Consider the following 20,831-nt stretch of genomic DNA (forward strand, 5'->3'; position numbering starts at 1 on the left):
TATCCACAGGCCCCCCTTAAGGACAACCTGGAGCATAAAATGCTTAAAAGGATGGGCACCTTACTCAAAAAACCAGACCAGCTTTACCTCATCAGTCAGAGAAGAGTATCCAGCCTTCTCAGACCAGCCCGGTCTTTGGCGTGAGGTCAGAGTTCGAGCAAAGTTCCAGAGAGGTCTGTACACTTTAATTAAAGCCTCCCTCTCATTTTCTTCTTTTCTTAAAATTAATTTCTCCCTGTCCCTCTTCCCTAGTTATGGACCAGCAAGGGACATCAGAAAAAGGTTGTTGGGGAAACAGCCTTAGGTCCAGATACATGGGGGAGCTTTCCCTGGCTGCCATCTTCTGCAGAGAGGCACAAAGTTGGATCCCTTCCAGTCGGGATTCAGGCCTCATCATGGGACTGAAACTGCCTTGGTCGCACTGGTTGATGATCTCCGGTGGGCTAGGGACAAAGGTGAGAGCTGTTTCCTAGTTCTGCTGGATCTCTCAGTGGCGTTTGATACCATCGACCATAACATCCTTCTGGACCGTCTTCAGGGGCTGGGAGCTGGAGGCACTGTCATACAGTGGTTCCGCTCCTTCCTCCTGGGCCGTGTTCAGAAAGTGGTGGTGGGGGATGAGTGTTCAGACCCCTGGGCTCTCACTTGTGGGGTGCCTCAGGGTTCTGTCCTCTCCCCCATGCTTTTCAACATTTACATGCAGCCGCTGGGAGAGATCATCAGGAGGTTTGGGCTGGGTGTTCATCAGTATGCGGATGATACCCAGCTCTACCTCTCTTTTAAATCAGAACCAGTGAGGGCGGTGAAGGTCCTGTGTGAGTGTCTGGAGGCGGTTGGAGGATGGATGGCGGCTAACAGATTGAGGTTGAATCCTGACAAGACAGAAGTACTGTTTTTGGGGGACAGGAGGCGGGCAGGTGTGGAGGATTCCCTGGTCCTGAATGGGGTAATTGTGCCCCTGAAGGACCAGGTGCGCAGCCTGGGAGTCATTTTGGACTCACAGCTGTCCATGGAGGCACAGGTCAATTCTGTGTCCAGGGCAGCTGTTTACCAGCTCCATCTGGTACGTAGGCTGAGACCCTATCTGCCTGTGAACTGTCTCGCCAGAGTGGTGCATGCTCTGGTTATCTCCCGCTTGGACTACTGCAATGCACTCTACGTGGGGCTACCTTTGAAGGTGACTCGGAAACTACAACTAATCCAGAATGCGGCAGCTAGACTGGTGACTGGGGGCGGCCGCCGAGACCATATAACACCGGTCTTGAAAGACCTACATTGGCTCCCAGTACGTTTCCGAGCACAATTCAAAGTGTTGGTGCTGACCTTTAAAGCCCTAAACAGCCTCGGTCCAGTATACCTGAAGGAGCGTCTCCACCCCCATCATTCTGCCCGGACGCTGAGGTCCAGCGCCGAGGGCCTTCTGGCAGTTCCCTCATTGCGAGAAGCAAAGCTGCAGGGAACCGGGCAGAGGGCCTTCTCACTAGTGGCGCCCGCCCTGTGGAACGCCCTTCCAGCAGATGTCAAAGCGATAAACAACTACCTGACATTCAGAAGACATCTTAAGGCAGCCCTGTTCAGGGAAGTTTTTAACGTGTGATATTTTACTGTATTTTTGGTTTTTATGGAAGCCGCCCAGAGTGGCTGGGGAGGCCCAGCCAGATGGGCGGGGTATAAATTATTATTATTATTATTATTATTATTATTATTATTATTGAGCAAACCACATGGTGCCATTTCCTTCTGGAAGACAATGAATGCTTAGAAGAAGGCAGGTGGATTGGCCTGGCCTGCCTATTTCTACACAGCAGCAGCACAAAGCAGGAGTCACTTCAGGCAGCCCAAGGAGATTTGTTCCCTCCTCCTCACGCAGGAGGAGGAGAAAATTAAAAGTTGCTATTTTACTTACTCCAAAGGAAGAAGGGAGAGAGAATTGGGCTTTTAAAAAAGCATTTCATTCAGAATGCCAACTTTGAAAGATTCACCTTTGCCTTAAAGATTTTGCTTTACTTACCTTTCCCAGCACAACCTGAAGCAAAGGTGGTATGGAGTACTTTTGTAACTGGAATAGTTCTGACGGTTCACACTCTGTGACAAATCTGTTGGTTTCACTGTTGTATTCCACGGGGCATACAAAATACTGATATTGAGCCAGAAGGGTGGCAACCTGAAAAGCACAGTAGGCATCCATAAGATCTTTGTGACAAGTTGAGGGCATTTCGGACTTCTTCAATACAAGAAAAAGGAGCACTGGTCTTACCTGTGTATGGCTCATTGTAGGAGGATAGCCTTCCTCTGGGTTGCTTCTCCCATTCAATCCAAAAGGCAATGTTTAGGTCCCAGCCTTTCTCAACTTGTGGGTCCCCCAAATGTTGTTGAACTACAACTCCCATCACCCCTAGCTAGCAAGGCCAGAGCTCAGGGATGATGGGAGTTGTAGTCCAACAACATCTGGGGACCCACAGGTTGAGAACCGCTGGTTTAGGCAAATCAAGCTTTTGCTATTCTCTGCATGGGAGAGAGGCCCCCCCTCCCACTTTGGACAGCTTCACAACTAAGAGGAAGAACTAGTAAGACACAGAAAAGTAAAGCAAAGGAAAGGAGTTCTGCCCAAGCTCATCTCCAGTCTGAAAAAAAAAGGGGAAGGGAGCTTCCTCCCAAGCAGAGCAGAGCAACAGCCTGATATGAACAAGTCCTACCTTCTGGAATGAATGGGAAGAACAATTCGAGAGAAGGATATCTACCTCCACCATGAAAAAATGGTTCACTCCTCCCATTGTGCCCTAAGGCACTTTTGAAATGTTTTCTGCAGAAATGAGGCTACTGTTGGAATGGTTGTTCCCTTGCCACTCCAGGTGATGTGTAGATCTCCATTCTTCTCCTGAGGCCCTACCCACCATCTGAAGTCAGGCAGCTGGTGACTGAATACAGGGTTTTCTCGCCTGTGGCATCCTTTATGTGGAATGACCTCCCCAGAAAAGTTTATCTGGTGCCAAACATGATGTCTTTTCAGTGCCCGGTAAATGATTATCTTAAAAGTGCATTCTGCCCTAGTCAAGACAAAGGATAAGAAAGTCCTGCCTGCTGTTAGGACAGAAGGCAAATCCAGCAGCAGTCGCTCTTTCAAGGTTTCACATCCAGATGGGTGTTGCTCCAATTTATGCAATCAGGCAAGATCACCCCCTTTTCCAAGGCTGTCCCTTCTTCCAAGGAGGAGCAAAAGAATTTTACTCCACACCAAACCAGTTTCCCCATCCCCAGCAGCAGCAGGAACAGCTACTCAACTGGGGAGAAGACTCTGGGGCACAGGTGTTCTCTCCAGCATCACACTCTGTTGCTACTGTCTTTAAAACATGAGAGTGTGGTGCTTCGCAATACTTGTAGAAACCAATTAGAATCCTGGTATTGAAGATCTGTCGCTGCAAAGGCAGCACCAGCAGCCTGTAAATCACGTTTTAATAGGGTGAATAATTTTGAGGACCATTATGGCGGATAAGCATAATACCCTGTATTGTAAAATGCATACAATTTAGCAATGTTTTGTATACCGATGCTTTATTGTGAAATGCTGGACTTCGCTGACTTATGAGTTACTTCTCTGTGATTTTAGAACTACTGTCCTCATATACCACCCAACGAATCTTATACTGAAGGGTGGTCTATACAGGGACCAAATGAAGATATGCCTACCCTGGTGGCTAGGGAAGGTGGTATAGTCACATGCCAGGCTGTCACTCAACCAGCTCTCTTCTGCTGCAGCAAAGAAAGCTGTCTGCAATTGTGATTACAATCACAAGTCAGCCTGCCATCCACAACTTCTAGACACAAAGTGGTATTCCAAGCCTTAACTTGTCAAGAGCCTGACGGTTGAAAGCTTCAACAGACGGGCCACATTTCAGAGCATTTCACGCCAGCTTCAAATCAAATGCAATGCACAACACCACATTAGTATGAGAAGGGCACATCTACTTACAAGGAATCCAAACACAACTGTGCTAAAGAAACCGCCAATGAAGCCTTCCCAGGTCTTTTTGGGAGACAGCTAATCAGAGAGAGAAATGAAGAAGTTACAACAATTTTTGCATTTCTGTCCAAGCAAAACACACACACATAACATAAGCAGAACTTAAATGCTGTTTAGATCTAGTATAATCAGTTAATGTTCCAGCCATCTTTCAAGTGCTGTACTACTTCTAGAGTAGTATGTGTAGATATGCGTATATTGTAACAGGTAAGAATGCTCACCCTTTACAAAAGTACACCTCCGTTTTCAATTATTTTTCAAATAAGGTAGTGGGATTGTGTCTAAGGGCAGCAGTGACTTCAAAGACACATTCAAATAGGAGCCTGTAAATTACTAATCCAGATTAAATGTGTCTATGACAAGACGACTGCTAAAGCTACTAGGGACTAGGATCATGTTTTAACAGAAGTCAAAACCTGAGGTTAAGAGTGCCAGAAATACAACTAATGCACTCTGATCACCAACAAAAGCCAACACTGTAGACCCATCCATAGTCCTAATTTTTTTCCTCTGACAAGTTAACGAAACATTCAAGTATAGAAAATAGCAAGGTGTTACAAACTTCCACAGAGTAAATAGAAGCCAAACATGAGCCAAACCTATAACAAATTATTTGATTATTTACTGAACCAAATTTTGTACCTTAATTAACGGAGTTCTCCCAAAGAAGAATCCAAAGATATAAGCAGCAATATCATTGCAAACAACACTTGAGATAGGAACAAGAAACCTGAGCAGTAAAAAGAAAATAGTTTTATAGTTTAGAGTCAACCCAGACGTATTATTATGAAGAACAGTAACTTTGAAAAAAAATCCTGGTCAACTTGCAAGGGCAAATTCATAGGACTGCAACAGTATACTTTTTAAATAAATTATTATTATTATTATTATTATTATTATTATTATTATTATTATTATTTAAATGCAAATGTTTACAGAATGATCACTTTGAGATGGCTCTACAATATAAGGAAATTCTGTACACTGTAAATATATGCCAAACACTTTGAAAGTTATGACATGAATCAGAAAAAATATGTCTGGAAAAGAGATGCATACAGAGCACATGCTTAAAGAGACAAACACTTCCTGTAAATTAAAATAAATCCAGGCTATGCATCAGCAACACCCCTCACCACAAATAATTAAGATTCATAATTTATGTTTGGGTCTCTTCTTGCAATAAGAGACCCGCTTTCCACTTCAGTCATTGGCAACTGATAGAAAACAGGAAAACAGGGTGGGAATCAACTAACTGCCTGAATTCATTCAAAGGCTTGTGCTAACCGGTAGAATCATTGAACATCATTCTTTAAACTGCTGACACTCATTCCATATCACAAATTCCCTCAGTTTCAAAAGCAGTTTGCCACAGAGCTTGGAGGGTTGCTGTTGAACAACCAGAAGTCCCCTTTCGTTCACAGAACTAGTGTCACAATCTTTTGGATCGTGGTCCTTGCCCATTTGTAAGGAAGAGGGAAGCTTTTCCTGAACACAGGGCAATCTCACTCCTCACCAGCAATGCAATTTACTCAGGATTTAACCATAAAGCTAATCAAATTTACTGAGACATTTGTATGACTTCTTGAGGTATACCCATCCATATTCCTTATAGTTAATTCTGGCCTTTCATCATAATCCTAAAGGTTCTGAAAGAAAGTTTTGCAGTTATCGACAAGACCTCCAAGACAATGTATTTAGAACTGGCACTTATTTTCTATGACCTACATTCAGCAGCCCTTAATGCTAGTTGAAAATTAGATTACAGTGGTGTTGACCAATATATTAAGACTACTCGGAGGGTGAAGGTTTCAATTTTGAATTGAATTTTAACCATGCTTATTTTATTGTTTATTCCAGATATTTTAAGGCCTAGACAAGGCCTCATGGAATATCTGCAGACAAACTTGTGAAAGAGAAAACAATTAGCAGACTCTAGAAACATACTATTTAAACAATTGAGACATATGTATAGATTTGCAAGAATTACTGTCCCCTTACCAGATCATGCCTTCAAACAGATTTTGGATGACAAGATGGGATTGTGTTACAATGATCAGCAAAGTGACATGAGTCCATGCGAACTGTTAACAGTGCAATAACACAACAGTTAGTGACACTACAACAGATCAATACATCTAAATAAAAATGGTAGTTTAGCTGAAGGAATTGCACAGACATTCTAAGAAATTAGAGGTGTACACAAACAGTATCACAATCTAATTGTATTAATTTTGAAGACAAGACATAAAAAGAGATTTCTATTAAAACTCCTATAATTTTTCCATTTGGGAGTTAAAATACTTTTAACCATGTATCTTAATGGGAATGAGAAAAAACGAAGGTGGAAAATAATAGGATAGTCTGCATATACATATAAGACAATTTAGAATTAGAACATTAAAGATGTTAGTGGCAAAGTTATGGTGATGGCATGCAATATAATGATGAAAAATTGTCCAGACAGAAGTTAGTTCCTACAAGTTATTGATGAACAAAGGATCAAAACTACACTACCTGCACACGTACTAAAGAAGAAGAATCCCTTCTTACAAACAAATTGTGATTTGTCATGTGGCAACTCTGGAGAGTTTTCATACAATTAAATTACCATTTCAAATGTAGCTAATAACTGGTAGGCTACTAGGGACTAGACGTTAATGTCTGGTTCAAATATGAATCCCACTGATTAACATTCTCCATATGACTATTCTGACACTTGCATATGTGTACTATGATGTGTGCTTTTTGTGTGTGCTAAGTAGATACTCTCAATTTACATTTACATTCAGCATGGATGCTATACATTTCCAAACTTCTAAAGTCTCTTGTTCTGATCTGTGATGAAGAGTTGTTTTAGCTGTATACACATTTGTACTGTACATATTTGAGAATGCACAAAGTACTAGTGCGCACTTTTGTAAATCTACATTTTTGTGTTTTTATCACTCAGGACAACTGCAAGCACATCTGCAACCATTCCACAAAGCAGTACTAAAGGCATTCAAAAACACATGTTGGATTAAAGTGCAGCCACAGAAAAATGCAAAATACTGACAGCCTTGAGGTAAGTCAATAATTTTTAAATAATTCTTGGTTTCTTACTGTTAACTTAGGCAGAGGTGAGAACATAAATGTTAAAGGTTTAACGTGCATTTAAATTTCAAACAATTTTCTTTATGTTCATGCTGAAGATTTTGAATACCCCAACAGCTTTGCTGGCTGATTGGTATAGAAAATAACAAATTCACTTTTTCCAAAGTGGTTTCAGTCTAGATTGGCAGATTGAATTAAGCCTTATAGCAACAGTCTTCAACAAAGAACCCATAATTATTACATGTTGAGCTGGTTTCAACCCCACTAGGCCATGTGCACAATCTGAAATGAGCCTAAGCAAAACAAAAACCCTGTCCTATTCCCACACAACTGGGAAGAGGGAATTCACAAACTTCTACTGCTGCTTTTGGTTAACCACAGCTAGCTATGTCGTCTGGAGCCAGAACATGGTTAATATATAACTATGGTTACTTCAAACCATCATTTCAGAAGCTGGTTTGCTTTCAGTTAACCACAGGTTATGTCAACCAGCTTGTTGTTCTGGAAGTGAAATCTTTCAAACTCCTCCTCCCAGTCATGTGGGGTGAGAAATGGGAAGGGGAAAGGAGAAGAGTGAGAGCCCAAAGCTGCATTGGGCACATTCTGCTCTCTGCATATCACACGAAACTGTGATTTAGCCCAAACATGTCAACACAGTCATTGACAAAGGTATCACTTCCATATCTCAAATCCAGATTTGTATTAACAGTGCAGGTTAATAACTTTTATTCATAAGGCTTTAAAATCTATTTTGGACATTAAACTTCAAAAGCAAGTGATTTAATACTGATAATTATTTTGACAACAAATTTAGCAGCTGAAGGATAGATACGCACCATGTAAAATTGCAGGCGATAGTGCCTCTTCACCAAGCTCAATACAAACAAACAGAAACCTATGCAAAAAAACAGAAAACAGGTGCATGTTTTCCAGCCTTTCAGTGAACAGAAGCTAGCCGGTTGCATTGTTGGGCTTGCCCCCTCCACTTTGGTTTTCAATTGTATCAGTCTGAACCTCCATACTATAACTGTAAATACTACTGTTTTCTTTAGAGATTAAAATTGTTTCCATTGTACCTCCTGACTATAGGGCCAATTTAAGCAGTGTGTTGAACAAGATTGTCCAGATTCTTATAAACAGTGGTACCTCTAATTGCAGGCTTAATCCATTTCAGGGTGCCGTTCACACCCTGAAAAGTCTGCAACTAGAGCGCAGATTTATAGACTGCCTTTCAACAGAAGCCCCAAGGCACTTAAAACTTGAACCTCCCAACAAAGACAATATGAACAGCTAACAGTCTGAAAAATCACCCTAGGAGCTGAATGTTCCAACTGCCAAATGCCTAATGGATAGGAGTACCTTCAATGCTCTCTTAAAAAGCAGTGTATAGAGGAAGCCTAGCAGGGTTGTCATAGGAACATGCTCCAATAATTGTGAGTACTACCCCCGAGAACGTGTATGTATTATGCATCATTACAAATCTGACTTCCTGCACACAAACAGGGTGTGAGGCTTCTTACTAAGGACGGGCCAATTTCAGTTTCTTATTTTTCAAATCTTAAATTCAGTTTGCCATATCTCTGCAATAATTTGTAATTTTTAAAATAAATCTTTATTTCCCCTAATATAATGTGTTCTTGTATGTTATTTCACCAATATATCCATTTTTATGCACACATTTCTCTAATAGCATATTTGGTGTATTTTTTTTGTTAGGAGAACCGCAGGACAAAATTCAGAGAACTGTGAGTTTTGAACAATAGCTGTGTTTTACTTTTTATACTGTTTTGGGAAGTACCAATTAAGAAAGTTCACATTAAAATGTGAACCATAACTAATATCTACCCCATCCCGAGTTATTGCTGTATATAATAAGGTCTGCATCCAACAGAGCATTTTTCATACTCAATAGCTTTCAAGGAACACTGATGCACGGTTATTTGACAAAAGCGAAAAAGATGGCTGGTAACTTCTAAGCACAAATTTCAAAATTTGGGCATGTCACATGTACACAGTCTGGTGCCTGCCTTTATTAAAATGCAATACCAATGAGATAATCAATGAGATAATCACTATATGCCCTGCCTTGTGTTTTAAAATTTATTAGATTAGGCAGCACCACTCCCTTGATAATCTCATCTACATCTAGGTTTTAAAAGAAAGAGGGCACAAAAGTGCTGCCTCAGTAATTGTTTCACAGTTGTGAAAATCCTTTCCCTGGATGGCAACATCTAGAGGATTTTCTGGAAGTGTTATTTGGTTTACATAAAGTATGGCCCAACCTTGGTATTGTATAATCTACCAATAAAAAACAAAAACAGCCCACAGCTTCCTATACAAGGAGCTGTAGTCTGCAGCACCTGGAAAGCACGTTGGGTTGGAAAGTCTTGACCTAGAACTTTCATGGCCCACCAACGCATATTATATTTTCAAAGCAAGAATACACACTTTGGATTGCTTAAGAGTTGCAATACAATTAGCTGTTAAGTGATACTAATTATGCATTCTTGCTTAACAACGTTAAGTGCCTTGCAGGATCAGATCAAGATCAGGCCATTCCAGATTCTATGCAAGAATGCCCATTCCCAAACTTATCCAACACTGAAGCTATTCATTAAAAATAATTCTGGAGCTATGACATGGGAGATGACTGCCAAAATGCCTTTACTAAGTTACTCAGTGTTTACTGCAACCCGTGAGTGTAGTTTTCAAAGGTTGCATATAGTTAATTCTGTAATTTCTGTGCACGCTCTCTCTTTGTCTATTAGCACAGAAAGGGAGAACACTGGAATCTGACATCAAGTAGTAAATAACTGCAATGGCAAGTAACAAGTTGGACCAAGTTACCTGCCAGATAAAGTGTAAAAGATATAAAACGATGATAGCGAATTAGGAACTGAAGTTGCTCTCTTCTTTGAACAAATGTGGCAAAGTAATCTGCTACAGTCTCTCCATAAAAGAAGTAGTTCACACACAGCAAGAAATACCTGCAACATATAAAGCAACTTTAGATACTTTCCAAGAAGGGAGCCCCCTTTTTTCTCCATATCATTCTATATCTTTGAAGATGAAAATATCAAAGTAAGAAAACTCTAATATTTTGCATACTTAGGAGTCTTCCAATAGAGGCTCGTCGAAGCAAGCAGATACAACATGATTTGGAGGGGTATTTTGCAAGGGATACCAAAAAAGTAATCGTTTTAAATTGTTACATTTCTTTTAACTGTGTCCATTATTGAAGCATTTGATGTCTCACTTATTTTAATTCAAGTACAGAAGTGAAGCACCACAAAGCCAGCAGTCAGAAGCAGTCAGTAAATCCTCAGCCTGTGCTTCCACTAAAAGTCACCCCTATGGATGTAATCCCTATGGAAAGGGATGGATGGATCCCTATGGAAAGGCTGGAAACAGCTAGAACCGAAATTACTTACCAGCTCAGTGTTCGAAACCATGGCAACTCATAAGAACGATAGACTCTGTAACCTATAGTGATGATTTCATGGAAACACTTTACTTGTATGCTCATGACCTGAAATTAAGGTAAAAGGTGAATGCGATTCCAAATTTTAATACAGGATAGAAATGCATCATATTCATATGCTGGTGTTCCTAGATAATTGGAACTGGAAGCTAATCTTAAGTGAGTCATAGTATTTTGATATGGCATAGCTCATTTCATAGATGCCTTTAGCAGGCTCATAGGCACTCCAGAAATTCAGTGCACAGGCTTCCTGGTTCATACAACATCAAGGGAAACTCTCAACGCACATTACGTTGTGTATAAAGGCCTGTGTTCAATATTGCTCCAAATGGGGACGAACAGAGAGAGACAGGAATTTACTTGGCATTTCAGATTTCAACTACAAGTTTCTAGCTTCTACATCTCAACTGAAACCTCAAGTAGTGCTAGATTATAAAAGCAAAGGAGACTTTCAGTCTATATGGCTATGCTATTCAATTAGACTGGTTTCACAACGGACAAATTGAGAAAAGGCAGGCAGAAGTGATTAACAAATTGGTTTTCATTTATGCTAAAACAAAGCAAATAAATTTTAACAGTTCAAGAAACTTACAAGCAACATCAGCATAAATGATCCCATGTAAATAATCAGCGAAAAAGCTGCAATCATAGCTAAAGTTAAAATCCCACGAATCCACCAATTCTTCCATCTGCAAAAGAAAAAAAATCCATAATGTTACAACTACCTGCCACTTCATAACAAGAGAAACAAAATTAAGTATTAAGCTACACTAATACTCAGCAACTGAGCAAAGGAATACTGATGAGTGTAATGTAACTTTTTCATGTTTGAAACAAAATTCAATGTCCAGGTCAGAACACCACTGACAATGTGATCTTTTTAATTAGAAATAAGTCCTACTAGGTTCAATGAGGTTCAAAAAGTCTGGCACCTATAAACTCATAACACTAGGAAGAGATAATGAGATAAAAACAATAGGCCATTTTTTAGAATAATTGTCTCCATTCAAATGGCTCCCTGAATGCATCTCCAAGCAACTAATTCCAAGAATAAAGCTTTAGCTTACATAGGTAAAGGTAAAGGTACCCCTGCCCGTACGGGCCAGTCTTGACAGACTCTAGGGTTGTGCGCCCATCTCACTCTAGAGGCCGGGGGCCAGCGCTGTCCGCAGACACTTCCGGGTCACGTGGCCAGCGTGACAAGCTGCATCTGGCGAGCCAACGCAGCACACGGAACGCCGTTTACCTTCCCGCTGGTAAGCGGTCCCTATTTATCTACTTGCACCCGGGGGTGCTTTCGAACTGCTAGGTTGGCAGGCGCTGGGACCGAGCAACGGGAGCGCACCCCGCCGCGGGGATTCGAACCGCCGACCTTTTGATCGGCAAGTCCTAGGCGCTGAGGCTTTTACCCACAGCGCCACCCGCTTACATACAATCTGCTTAATTTATTTTACAGTAATATGTTCAGTTTTATTTTTCCATACCTGGAAGACAACCCAGAAAGGGCCTTCTTAAAAATTTCTGGAGTGCGGTCTGTTGGTGGAACAACTTCAGGAATGTCTGAATCGGTCCTGAGGTCTAGCTCCGCAAATCTATCTTCTCCATCTACATCCTAAAACAAAGCACATGATGCAAATACGCTTAAGAAGCTAAGAACACACATAACACCAGCATATTGTTTCAACATTCAACGTACTGTAATATAGAAATTTATTATAATTTATTATTATTCCATTATTCGAAATCAGTGGCAAAGCATGATTTCATGAGAAGTCAAATGCTAGAAATTTTCAACATTGTGAACAAAATTATCTTTACAGATACAGCTTTTCAAAAACAAATAAGAAAGCAGTTTTTTTAAAAAAAATGGAAAGTAAGATCCTGCCAAACTCAATGTGCTTTAACACTGGAAGAAGTCAACACCTTCAACAAAACAATAGATTTAACAAATTGTACTCCCTATCCTTATTTGAGCTGACAAGGTACCAACGTGAGAACACAGAAAATAAATGAGAGAACATTTTGGTCAGGTTTTTTTTGAGGCATGCATCATGCTCAGCAGTCCAGTATATTTGTATTAACAATTTATGGTCAAAATAATCCATGACCTTCTTTCCTAATTTGACTAAAAAATTTTGTTAGTATGTTACTTTAATTGTATTGTTCAAAACAGCAATTAATTCAAAAACTGTAAAATAAAAATAAAATAAAAGACAGGATAGAAATTATACCTGTACTCATACTTCACTGGGGTGGGGGAAATGTTCTTGACTGGACACCAATAAATTTGATGCTGCTGCCTAAGAATGTGAGATGTTTTCCATCCTTGGCTCTTTCTACATTTACTGCCATATCATTTATCAAAGATAAATAGGAATTAATTTCATTATGCATGAACACTGTATCTTACGACTGCCGATCAGAGCACAGTATGAATAGTCATTCTGAAAGACTTACAGTAGTGTCAGCTAAAAAAAAGCAAGAGAGGAAACCCAAATCTGCTGAGAGGAGTTTAATTGCAATCACAAGATTTTAAGGATAGTTATCAGCTGAAAGAAATTTGTTGTAAAATAGAACAGTTAAGGGAGAGGAGAGGTTTTTCTTCTTAACAAGAAAATGGGCAGTATTTTCTTCTCCTATTTTCAGTATAGACTTGAACTAAACTTTGGCAAGCTGAAGCCTGCAGGTTGGAGCCCGCTTAAGGGCAGCACTGAGGATAGGGACTGGTCCCCAGCCCACAAGGCTATCTAGTGATGGTGAGGCACCCAAGGGGCAAAATCATTAAGGGTTATACAGGCAACTCCCCACTTATGTGGGGGCTACCTCCTGGCCCTGTATGCATAAGTGAAATAGAGCTAAGTGGGGAAACCCACTAAACACCCTCTCTACCGCTCTAACTTCAATCCATACCAAAAATACTGTATCCAAAAATATCCACAACTAAAATTGAAGCTCTGGGGTTGGCAGAAGGATGTGCAGGAAAGCAGCTGCTGCTGCTGCACTACCCCACACAGCAGCTGTTTGGCAGGGAGGCTGAGCAGCCTAAACAAAGCTTCCTCTGCCCTTACAGACATCCTCTTTGGGCTCTGGGGAGGGTCTCCTTGCAAGCCATGAGGATGCCTGTACTGTAAACATGTAAAGCTCAAATGCAATTCTGTTAAACAAAGAGACACTTCTTTTTACAAGAGTAGGAAGAAGTTTAAAAGAGGGGGGGATTGTAACTCATTTCTTCCATTTCTGAATATTGCAGGTTGAAGAGACAGTTTCTGAACTGAAATAATTAAAACTTCATTTTATCTACTATAAGATTGATGACTACTGCTTTTACCTTTCCTCCTCCTTCCCTCCATTTTCTCAACTGTGGGCAAAACAACAGAGTAGACCCACTGAAATTAATGAAACATGACTAAGTTAGGTCCATATATTTCAATGGGACTACTTTGAGTAAAACCCAAGGTATGCCTGATATCTTTAGAGTGCAGCAGCCTGCTGCTCCACCTCTAACACTGGGCATATAAGAGATTTGTACCTTAAAATTTAAGAATTGTAGAAAACTCAATAATTTTATATGCCAAGTTACACATAATGCTTTCCACAAGCTTAATAATAAAGTATTGAAAATAAATATTGTATATAATTTCAGTTTTCCCATCCTTTCTGTTTTTTTCCATGAGAAAGGGGGCTGCAGAAAAAGATCATCCACCCCGGTTTCAACATTTCCAAAATGTTTAGGTTTCTAGCCTGGCTTTCCCCCCCAAAGAATACCGTTCTCACATTACTGCAATTCTTCTCTCCTTCCACAGGGTAGATACCTTTCCATGAAAAAGAATGGGTCATTTTATGAATTGTCAATCTCTGCAGGAAAAGGCCAGATTCCCAGTCCTACTACATAGTAGTTACCCATTCAAGCTTTTCCAGAATAGAGGTTAAGTCTTTATAGTCCCCAAAATAAAAAAAGTGAAGAGCTCAAACCCTGGCAATTTTAAGTCAGAATGTTTCATCCCAAGAAGGCATCCACCCTGAAACAGACTCAGGTAGAGGAATTAACCTCATGAACTAGACCATCAAAGTAGCGTACAATGCAAAGTGCAGACATATGACCATTCTGAAAACTACAGCTTGGTACTCCATATAACTATGGATATGAGGAATTAGTAGTCTCTCTCTTAAAGAGACTGTACCTAAAATCCACAATGTTTTTTAAATGTCCTAATATGTGACAAAGACAGCAGACCTTCTCACAGAACACTTGCATGGCTACAGAAAACCAAACCATTCTCTGCAATTTCAGCAGCTAAATCAAATCCAACCAATAATTTGTGAAATATTTTAGTAATATTATTGTTCAAATAATCCACCTGCTACTCTACAATTATCTGAGCTACATCCCAAAAACGAATGAGAACTTTTAGTTTGAGTTTCTGCTTGATTATTTTAGACTGAATTTTTTGAGGTCACAATGCTGTTGCTATCTTAGCTGTTCACTTCTATTTTTTTTCCTTGTACCACAGCATACCGCTAGCTTCCAGATGCATCACAAAGCCAGAGATTGGAAGTTTGGATTCTGAAAGCAACTGCCCTAGTTTAAAGTTCCAAGTATTTACTTATTCCAGAGGGGTAGCCTGTAGAACAAAAAGAGTCTTGCTGTGGCTCCTTCAAGACTAACAAATATATTGTTACATAAGAACTTGAGCCCACTTCATGAAATGTTCATATATCTCAACTGAAATATAGTCCACTTAAGCTTACACCATAATACATCTGTTAGAATTTAAAAGGTGTCACATCTAAGTAACTTCCTAGTTTATTCCAGGGTTCTAGTTATGCCCTTCTCAAGTACAGTTAGCTGTCATACAGCCCAATGCTATGAATATTTACTCAAAGTGAAGTCTCAGTGAGTTCAGCTAGGTTTACAAATAAGGAAAGCATGCACAGGGTTGAAACTTGAACTACTCTATGACTTTGATAATTCTAGAAAGCTGGAAGGTTTAAGGCAGGCATAGGCAAACTCAGCCCTCCAGATGTTTTAGGACTACAACTCCCATCATCCCTGACCAGTGGTCCTGTTAGCTCGGGATGATGGGAGTTGTAGTCCCAAAACATCTGGAGGGCTGAGTTTGCCTATGCCTGGTTTAAGGACATAAGGTGCTCCTTCAACAGCCAGTGGAGTACTAATAAAAAGTATGCTAAGGCTATTAAAAAGAAAGAAAGAAACAGAAATAAGAGTGCAAAGTAATACTTCTAAAGCAATTTTAAGCATGAAAGGGTTCAAATGTCTGCCAAAATAATTGGCTGCATGAGTATTTTAACCATTTTGGTCCATTTTCCCATTCTTGGTTTAACATAAATCAGTACAAAAAGCTTGGACACATTATGCCCAATAATCTGTTCCCAGAACACATCATAATCATACACTATACTTATTTTAGCTGCAAAATTTCCTGTACAAAACTAAACTATGAAACTTCAGTAAACAGGCTAGTTTTATGCTTAAGATCAAATTCATATTCCACTTAGAAGTTTAGAAAACTATGAGGCATTTTTCATTTTTATAGAGAAATCTGGAAGTAGTACAGTTCCTAGTAGTACGAGCCAGGAAGTCCCTGGCTCAAAACTCACCTTAGGCACAAACTCACTAGGTAGACTTGAGCAAACTACTATTCTTTATCACCTCAAGTCCTCAACTGCAACATGCAACTAACACTAACCTATTTTAAAGGGCTGCTATATGGAAAGGCAGCATACAAATAAAATGACTGATGAATGCATATTGATATACATGTGAAATGCTTCAAACACTAAGGGTGACAGCCAACTGTGGCCATCTGTGAGTGGAACGGACTGCAGGGGGAAGGGGAGGAAGTGAAAATCACCTCACATAATGTTGCATGTCACTCCATGTGCGCTGTATAAATTCTTAGTATTATTAGTTTAAGCTTTCCATGCAGTATGGCTTACTTGCATGAGACATCTGGATTTCTTACCCTGCAGAGAAGGCACTTGTAGCATGGTATATTTTGCTCACTTGTGCCTGATGCTGTGGCACAAGTGGCAGAATAGTATGTGGCAGTATGTGGCAGAATGCAAAATAATATGTTAGGAGCCTTTTAAGTGTGCAGCCCTGTTTTTGTGCTGTGCCACCATTTTTCTTGCCTCTGCTGTTCTCAGCCCCTTCGCCTTTCCCTCACTTGTGTCACAACCTGATGGAAGGTGGAGTCCAAGACATGTGGAGGGCAATAGTTTGGGGAGGGCTGCCTTATTTTATGTCTCATTGCTTCTCCATAAGCTGCCACTGTTCGTGGAACACTCTCCCGAGGCAGGCTCACCTGGTACCATCATTTTATATATTTAGGCGCCAGGCAAAAACTTTATAAGCAGGCCTTTAACAGTTAGTCTGAAGATGATTAAAAGAGTCACTGATCAGGGGCAGAGGGCATGTTGTTTGACTAAAGCTCCAGATTTAACTCCCAGCCCTACTGCTTCCAAGAATTTGAAGAGCTGCACACTGCCAGGCTCATAGGTTTAAGATAACTTATTTATACAAAATAAAGCAAGAGACTCCAATGGATTATAGTAAGTAGCATGGAAATATTTCCTTTGTCTTTCCTTCACACAAACTGGAATGGTAAGCCCTTCTAAGTACAAATTGTGCCTCCACATCTAACACTGTCACAAGTTTAGAGTTGGGCAGCAACACTTACCTTTTTTATTCTGTTGAGATGTCATTTGCTAGCTGCTTGCTCATTAAACAAGGGATTCCTAGCAGTCAAGGGCAAACCCAGTAGCCCAGCAAAACTTTGCTTGCCAAGCACCTGCTACAACTGCAAGCATCATCAAACAGTAGCAATGGTCACTGTCCAGGACAACATATGACTGCCCAGGACAACATTGTTCGCTACTGCCATGCTTTTATAACTGCTCAGCTGCAAATTTCTCCTTCCCAGGCTCACAGGATTGCTCACTAATTTGTTTTTGTAATTAGATCAAACATTATAAAATGTTGTTTAACAACATACATTACCCTCTAGGATCTCTAGAGCCACAACAACACCAGAGCATTTCATAGAATTGTAGAGTTGGAAGGGACCCTGTGGGTCATCTAGTACAACCCTCTGTAATGCAGGAATCTCAGCATCCATGACAGACGGCCATCAAACCTCTGCTCAAAAGCCTCCAATGACGGCGAGTCCACCACCTTCTGAAGGACTCCATTCCACTGTAGAACAGCTCTTAGCTGTAGTCCAACAATTGGGGGTGGGGGACATAGCTAGCAACTCCGACTGAAAATGGATCGGGGTGAAATGGTCCCAGCTGCTGCAACCTAAATGCTCACAGTATCTCTCTCCCCACTGACACACCAAGTCAGAACAACAGAAGGGAACAGCCCTGACTCTGAGCATCATAGTCCCTTGTCCTACTCTGCTGGGGGCTGGCTGCGACTGAATAGTAATTCTGGGGGAAGGCACTCTGCACATGCTCAGATATAGGGCATGCTTTTCAATTCTGAGTGAGTACTGGCCCACCTCCTGACACACCAAGGCTACATTCCTCCATATCCCCCACCCTACCCCTAGTAGCCAAAAGCCCCTGGCCTGGGCAAGGCTACCCTCACTCAACAGAGGTCTTAGCAGGTAGCTCACCCATGTGAGCCCCTCAGAGGGACCTTTAAGTGGCAGCAAGAAAGAGAAGCGGGGAGAAACCAGACAATTGTCAAGAGGAGCCGCCGATGACAACAAGGTTGGCAGCTTCCACTATAATAATTTAATAATAATAATTTATTATTTATACCCCGCCCATCTGGCTGGGTTTCCACCAGGAATTCCCTTCCAGGAAATCCCTTCCACTAGGAATCCCTTGTGAGCGAGCAGCTAACAAATGACATCTCAACAGAATGAAAAAGCTAAGTGTTGTTGCTCAACTCTAAAATTGTGACAGTGTCAGATGTGGAGGTACAATTTGTACTTAGAAGGGCTTACCACTGGGGTTTCCCCAGCCGCTAGGGCACCCACAGCTCCTTTTCTTCTTCTGCCACACGTCAAAAGTGCCTGCGGTGCTCATAGACTTTAAAACATTAAGACTGATGATTCCATTGGTTACATGTCGGGATTTCCCCCGGATGCTTTTGATTGATTTTTAATGTCGTTATCCTTGCCTGCGGTGGTGAAAGCCCACAGGAAGAAAGCCAGGATTTTAAAGTGCACTAACAGAGTGTTTTCCACAACCCTACCCAAAGGCAGGAGCAAAGGGCAGAAGCTCACGCTCCTTCTAACTCAAGCTATATTTTGTTGTTGTTTTAAAACTACTCCAAGAAGCAGTTCTTGAATGTTGGGAAACTCTACAGAACAACTTTCAACAGGCATTTGAACTAGGAGAAATTAGCATCCCCTTCATGAACACGAATAAGCATAAAAGATTCTTGCTTAGTTCATGGAAGATGGCAAAAATGCAGTAATAAAGAGGCTGGCCAGTTTACTGCAGTTACTCAACATGTCTAGTTATCTCAAGCAGCAGATTTGATGGCAAGCCTATTAGCTTGTTAGCTTGGCAATACCACTTCAGATTGCAGGTCAAGATTCACATGACTGAATACTCCATTTTTTTAATAATAAAAAAGGCATGCACCAAAGGATCAGGGATTGCCAGCCCAGTGTGACAGAGATTATGGCACCAATGAAGGACTTCTTTGCTGCCCCCAGGATGCAGTGTGCTCTTTCCAACATCAGGTGTACATGCAAACAAGTTTACAATAAAGTTAACAGACAATTAAGGTAAAGGTAAAGGGACTTCCGGGTTAGCGCGACTTCCGGGTTAGCGCCAGCGCTTAATGGCGGATTTCTCCCGGAGCTCCGGGAGAGATCTGCTTCGCGGGTTTGGGTCCCGTAGCTCACGGCGGAGCTAGGACCCTCAAAAATCACAGGCGCGTAGCCTGTGAACTGGAGACTCGGCGGGCACCTTTGCGCCCCCCCGACGTTGTGAAATAGCCTTTTTAAAGGCTACGGATCAGCGGAGGGTGTGTGGAGCGGTGCTGAGAGTCGCTTTCACCCAGCCTGCGAAGCGAAGCCGCGTCGCCATTAGCGGAGAGCGCTGACTTCTTCTGGTGAATTCGGATTAAAAAAGAGCAACTTTCCGTGAGTAGGATTGAGCTTATATTAAAATTGGACGCTAAAACTAAAGAAATTGGGCACCGAGACGGACAAGCACTAAAAAGGAAGTCTGCTTTCCGTTCTGCAGCAAGATTAAAGCGAAAGGCATTTAAGCCGTAACTTTTGACAGGAGAGTTTGCGAGCTAAGAAATCCAACACCAAGTAAAGAACTCCCTCCCCAGAAGGCAGGAGGGGGGGGGAAGAAGACTTTAAAGGGATTCCCTGCCTGTTTTAAAAGAAATTGAACTGTTTTCCGCTGCTCCTTTACCTGGGGGTCGGACTGCCGGAGGAAAGGAACCGGCTAAGGACGGTCGCTACAAAAAGGTTAGAAAGTAACTGTAATATTGACTTTGGCTACTCTCAACTTGAAACATTCTATTTTGCTACATAGCAAGTTATCTGCAGGATACTATTGATTTGGATCTTTTACAAAGAAAGGGACTAGGAGGGCTTTTGCCTTTTGGAAGGTGTGGGAACAACTTGAAGTTTAAGAACTGACTTTACGCCCTCTAGAGGATTTGTGAACAGTTTCAGCAACAAGTGGAATTTAAAACCTGAGAACTTTTTTCTTCTGACAGCTTAAAAGTGTGGGAATGACCTTGAGTGAAAGACTTTGTTATGGCAGATGGTAAACAGAAAGAAGACTCACAGGAAACAACTTTGAGATCTGGTAGACAATACAAAGCCGATCTTTCTATGCAAAGAAGGGCCTCTGTATCAGGGGCCTCGGGAACTGCAGCTGTCACAAAGGTAAAAGTGAAAACAATGTCTTCTGAAGAAGCGTTTGCAAAGGCATTGGGGAAAATAAATGACTCTTTAGAGGAACTAAAGAAGCAAGGTGCTGAAACAAATAAGAAAATTGAAGAAATTTCTGGGAAAATTGATTTAAATACTAAAAGTATAACTGACCTCGGGAACAAAGTGAACTCCAATGCAGAAGCAATTGGGAAACTACTGGAAGATTCATCCACAACACGAAAGATAGCTGAGGAAGCTAAGGAAATCGCTACTGCTGCTGAGGAAAAATTTCCACCGGTGCACAGGAAGCTAGAGGAGTATGAACTGGCACTTTCTATGCAGGATATGCAAC

General features: G+C 41.2%; 1 protein-coding gene across 2 annotated transcripts in view; it reads right to left on the bottom strand.

The window, feature by feature from the left end:
- CDS1 (CDP-diacylglycerol synthase 1) overlaps window positions 1–20,831 on the bottom strand; it is a 34,069-nt gene that overhangs the window by 5,619 nt on the left and 7,619 nt on the right. The window contains exons 2-10 of one of the 2 annotated variants that reach the window (XM_053404182.1): window positions 12,083–12,210; window positions 11,191–11,287; window positions 10,549–10,646; window positions 9,965–10,104; window positions 7,954–8,012; window positions 6,023–6,105; window positions 4,664–4,751; window positions 3,971–4,039; window positions 2,012–2,164 (exon numbers count right to left, since the gene is read on the bottom strand). In XM_053404182.1, coding sequence (XP_053260157.1) covers window positions 2,012–2,164; window positions 3,971–4,039; window positions 4,664–4,751; window positions 6,023–6,105; window positions 7,954–8,012; window positions 9,965–10,104; window positions 10,549–10,646; window positions 11,191–11,287; window positions 12,083–12,210 — 915 coding nt within the window. The remainder of the gene's footprint in view (window positions 1–2,011; window positions 2,165–3,970; window positions 4,040–4,663; window positions 4,752–6,022; window positions 6,106–7,953; window positions 8,013–9,964; window positions 10,105–10,548; window positions 10,647–11,190; window positions 11,288–12,082; window positions 12,211–20,831) is intronic. The other variant, XM_053404183.1, reaches the window with a different exon arrangement.

Source organism: Podarcis raffonei, chromosome 9 (assembly GCF_027172205.1).
Source record: "Podarcis raffonei isolate rPodRaf1 chromosome 9, rPodRaf1.pri, whole genome shotgun sequence".
Lineage (NCBI taxonomy): Eukaryota > Metazoa > Chordata > Lepidosauria > Squamata > Lacertidae > Podarcis > Podarcis raffonei.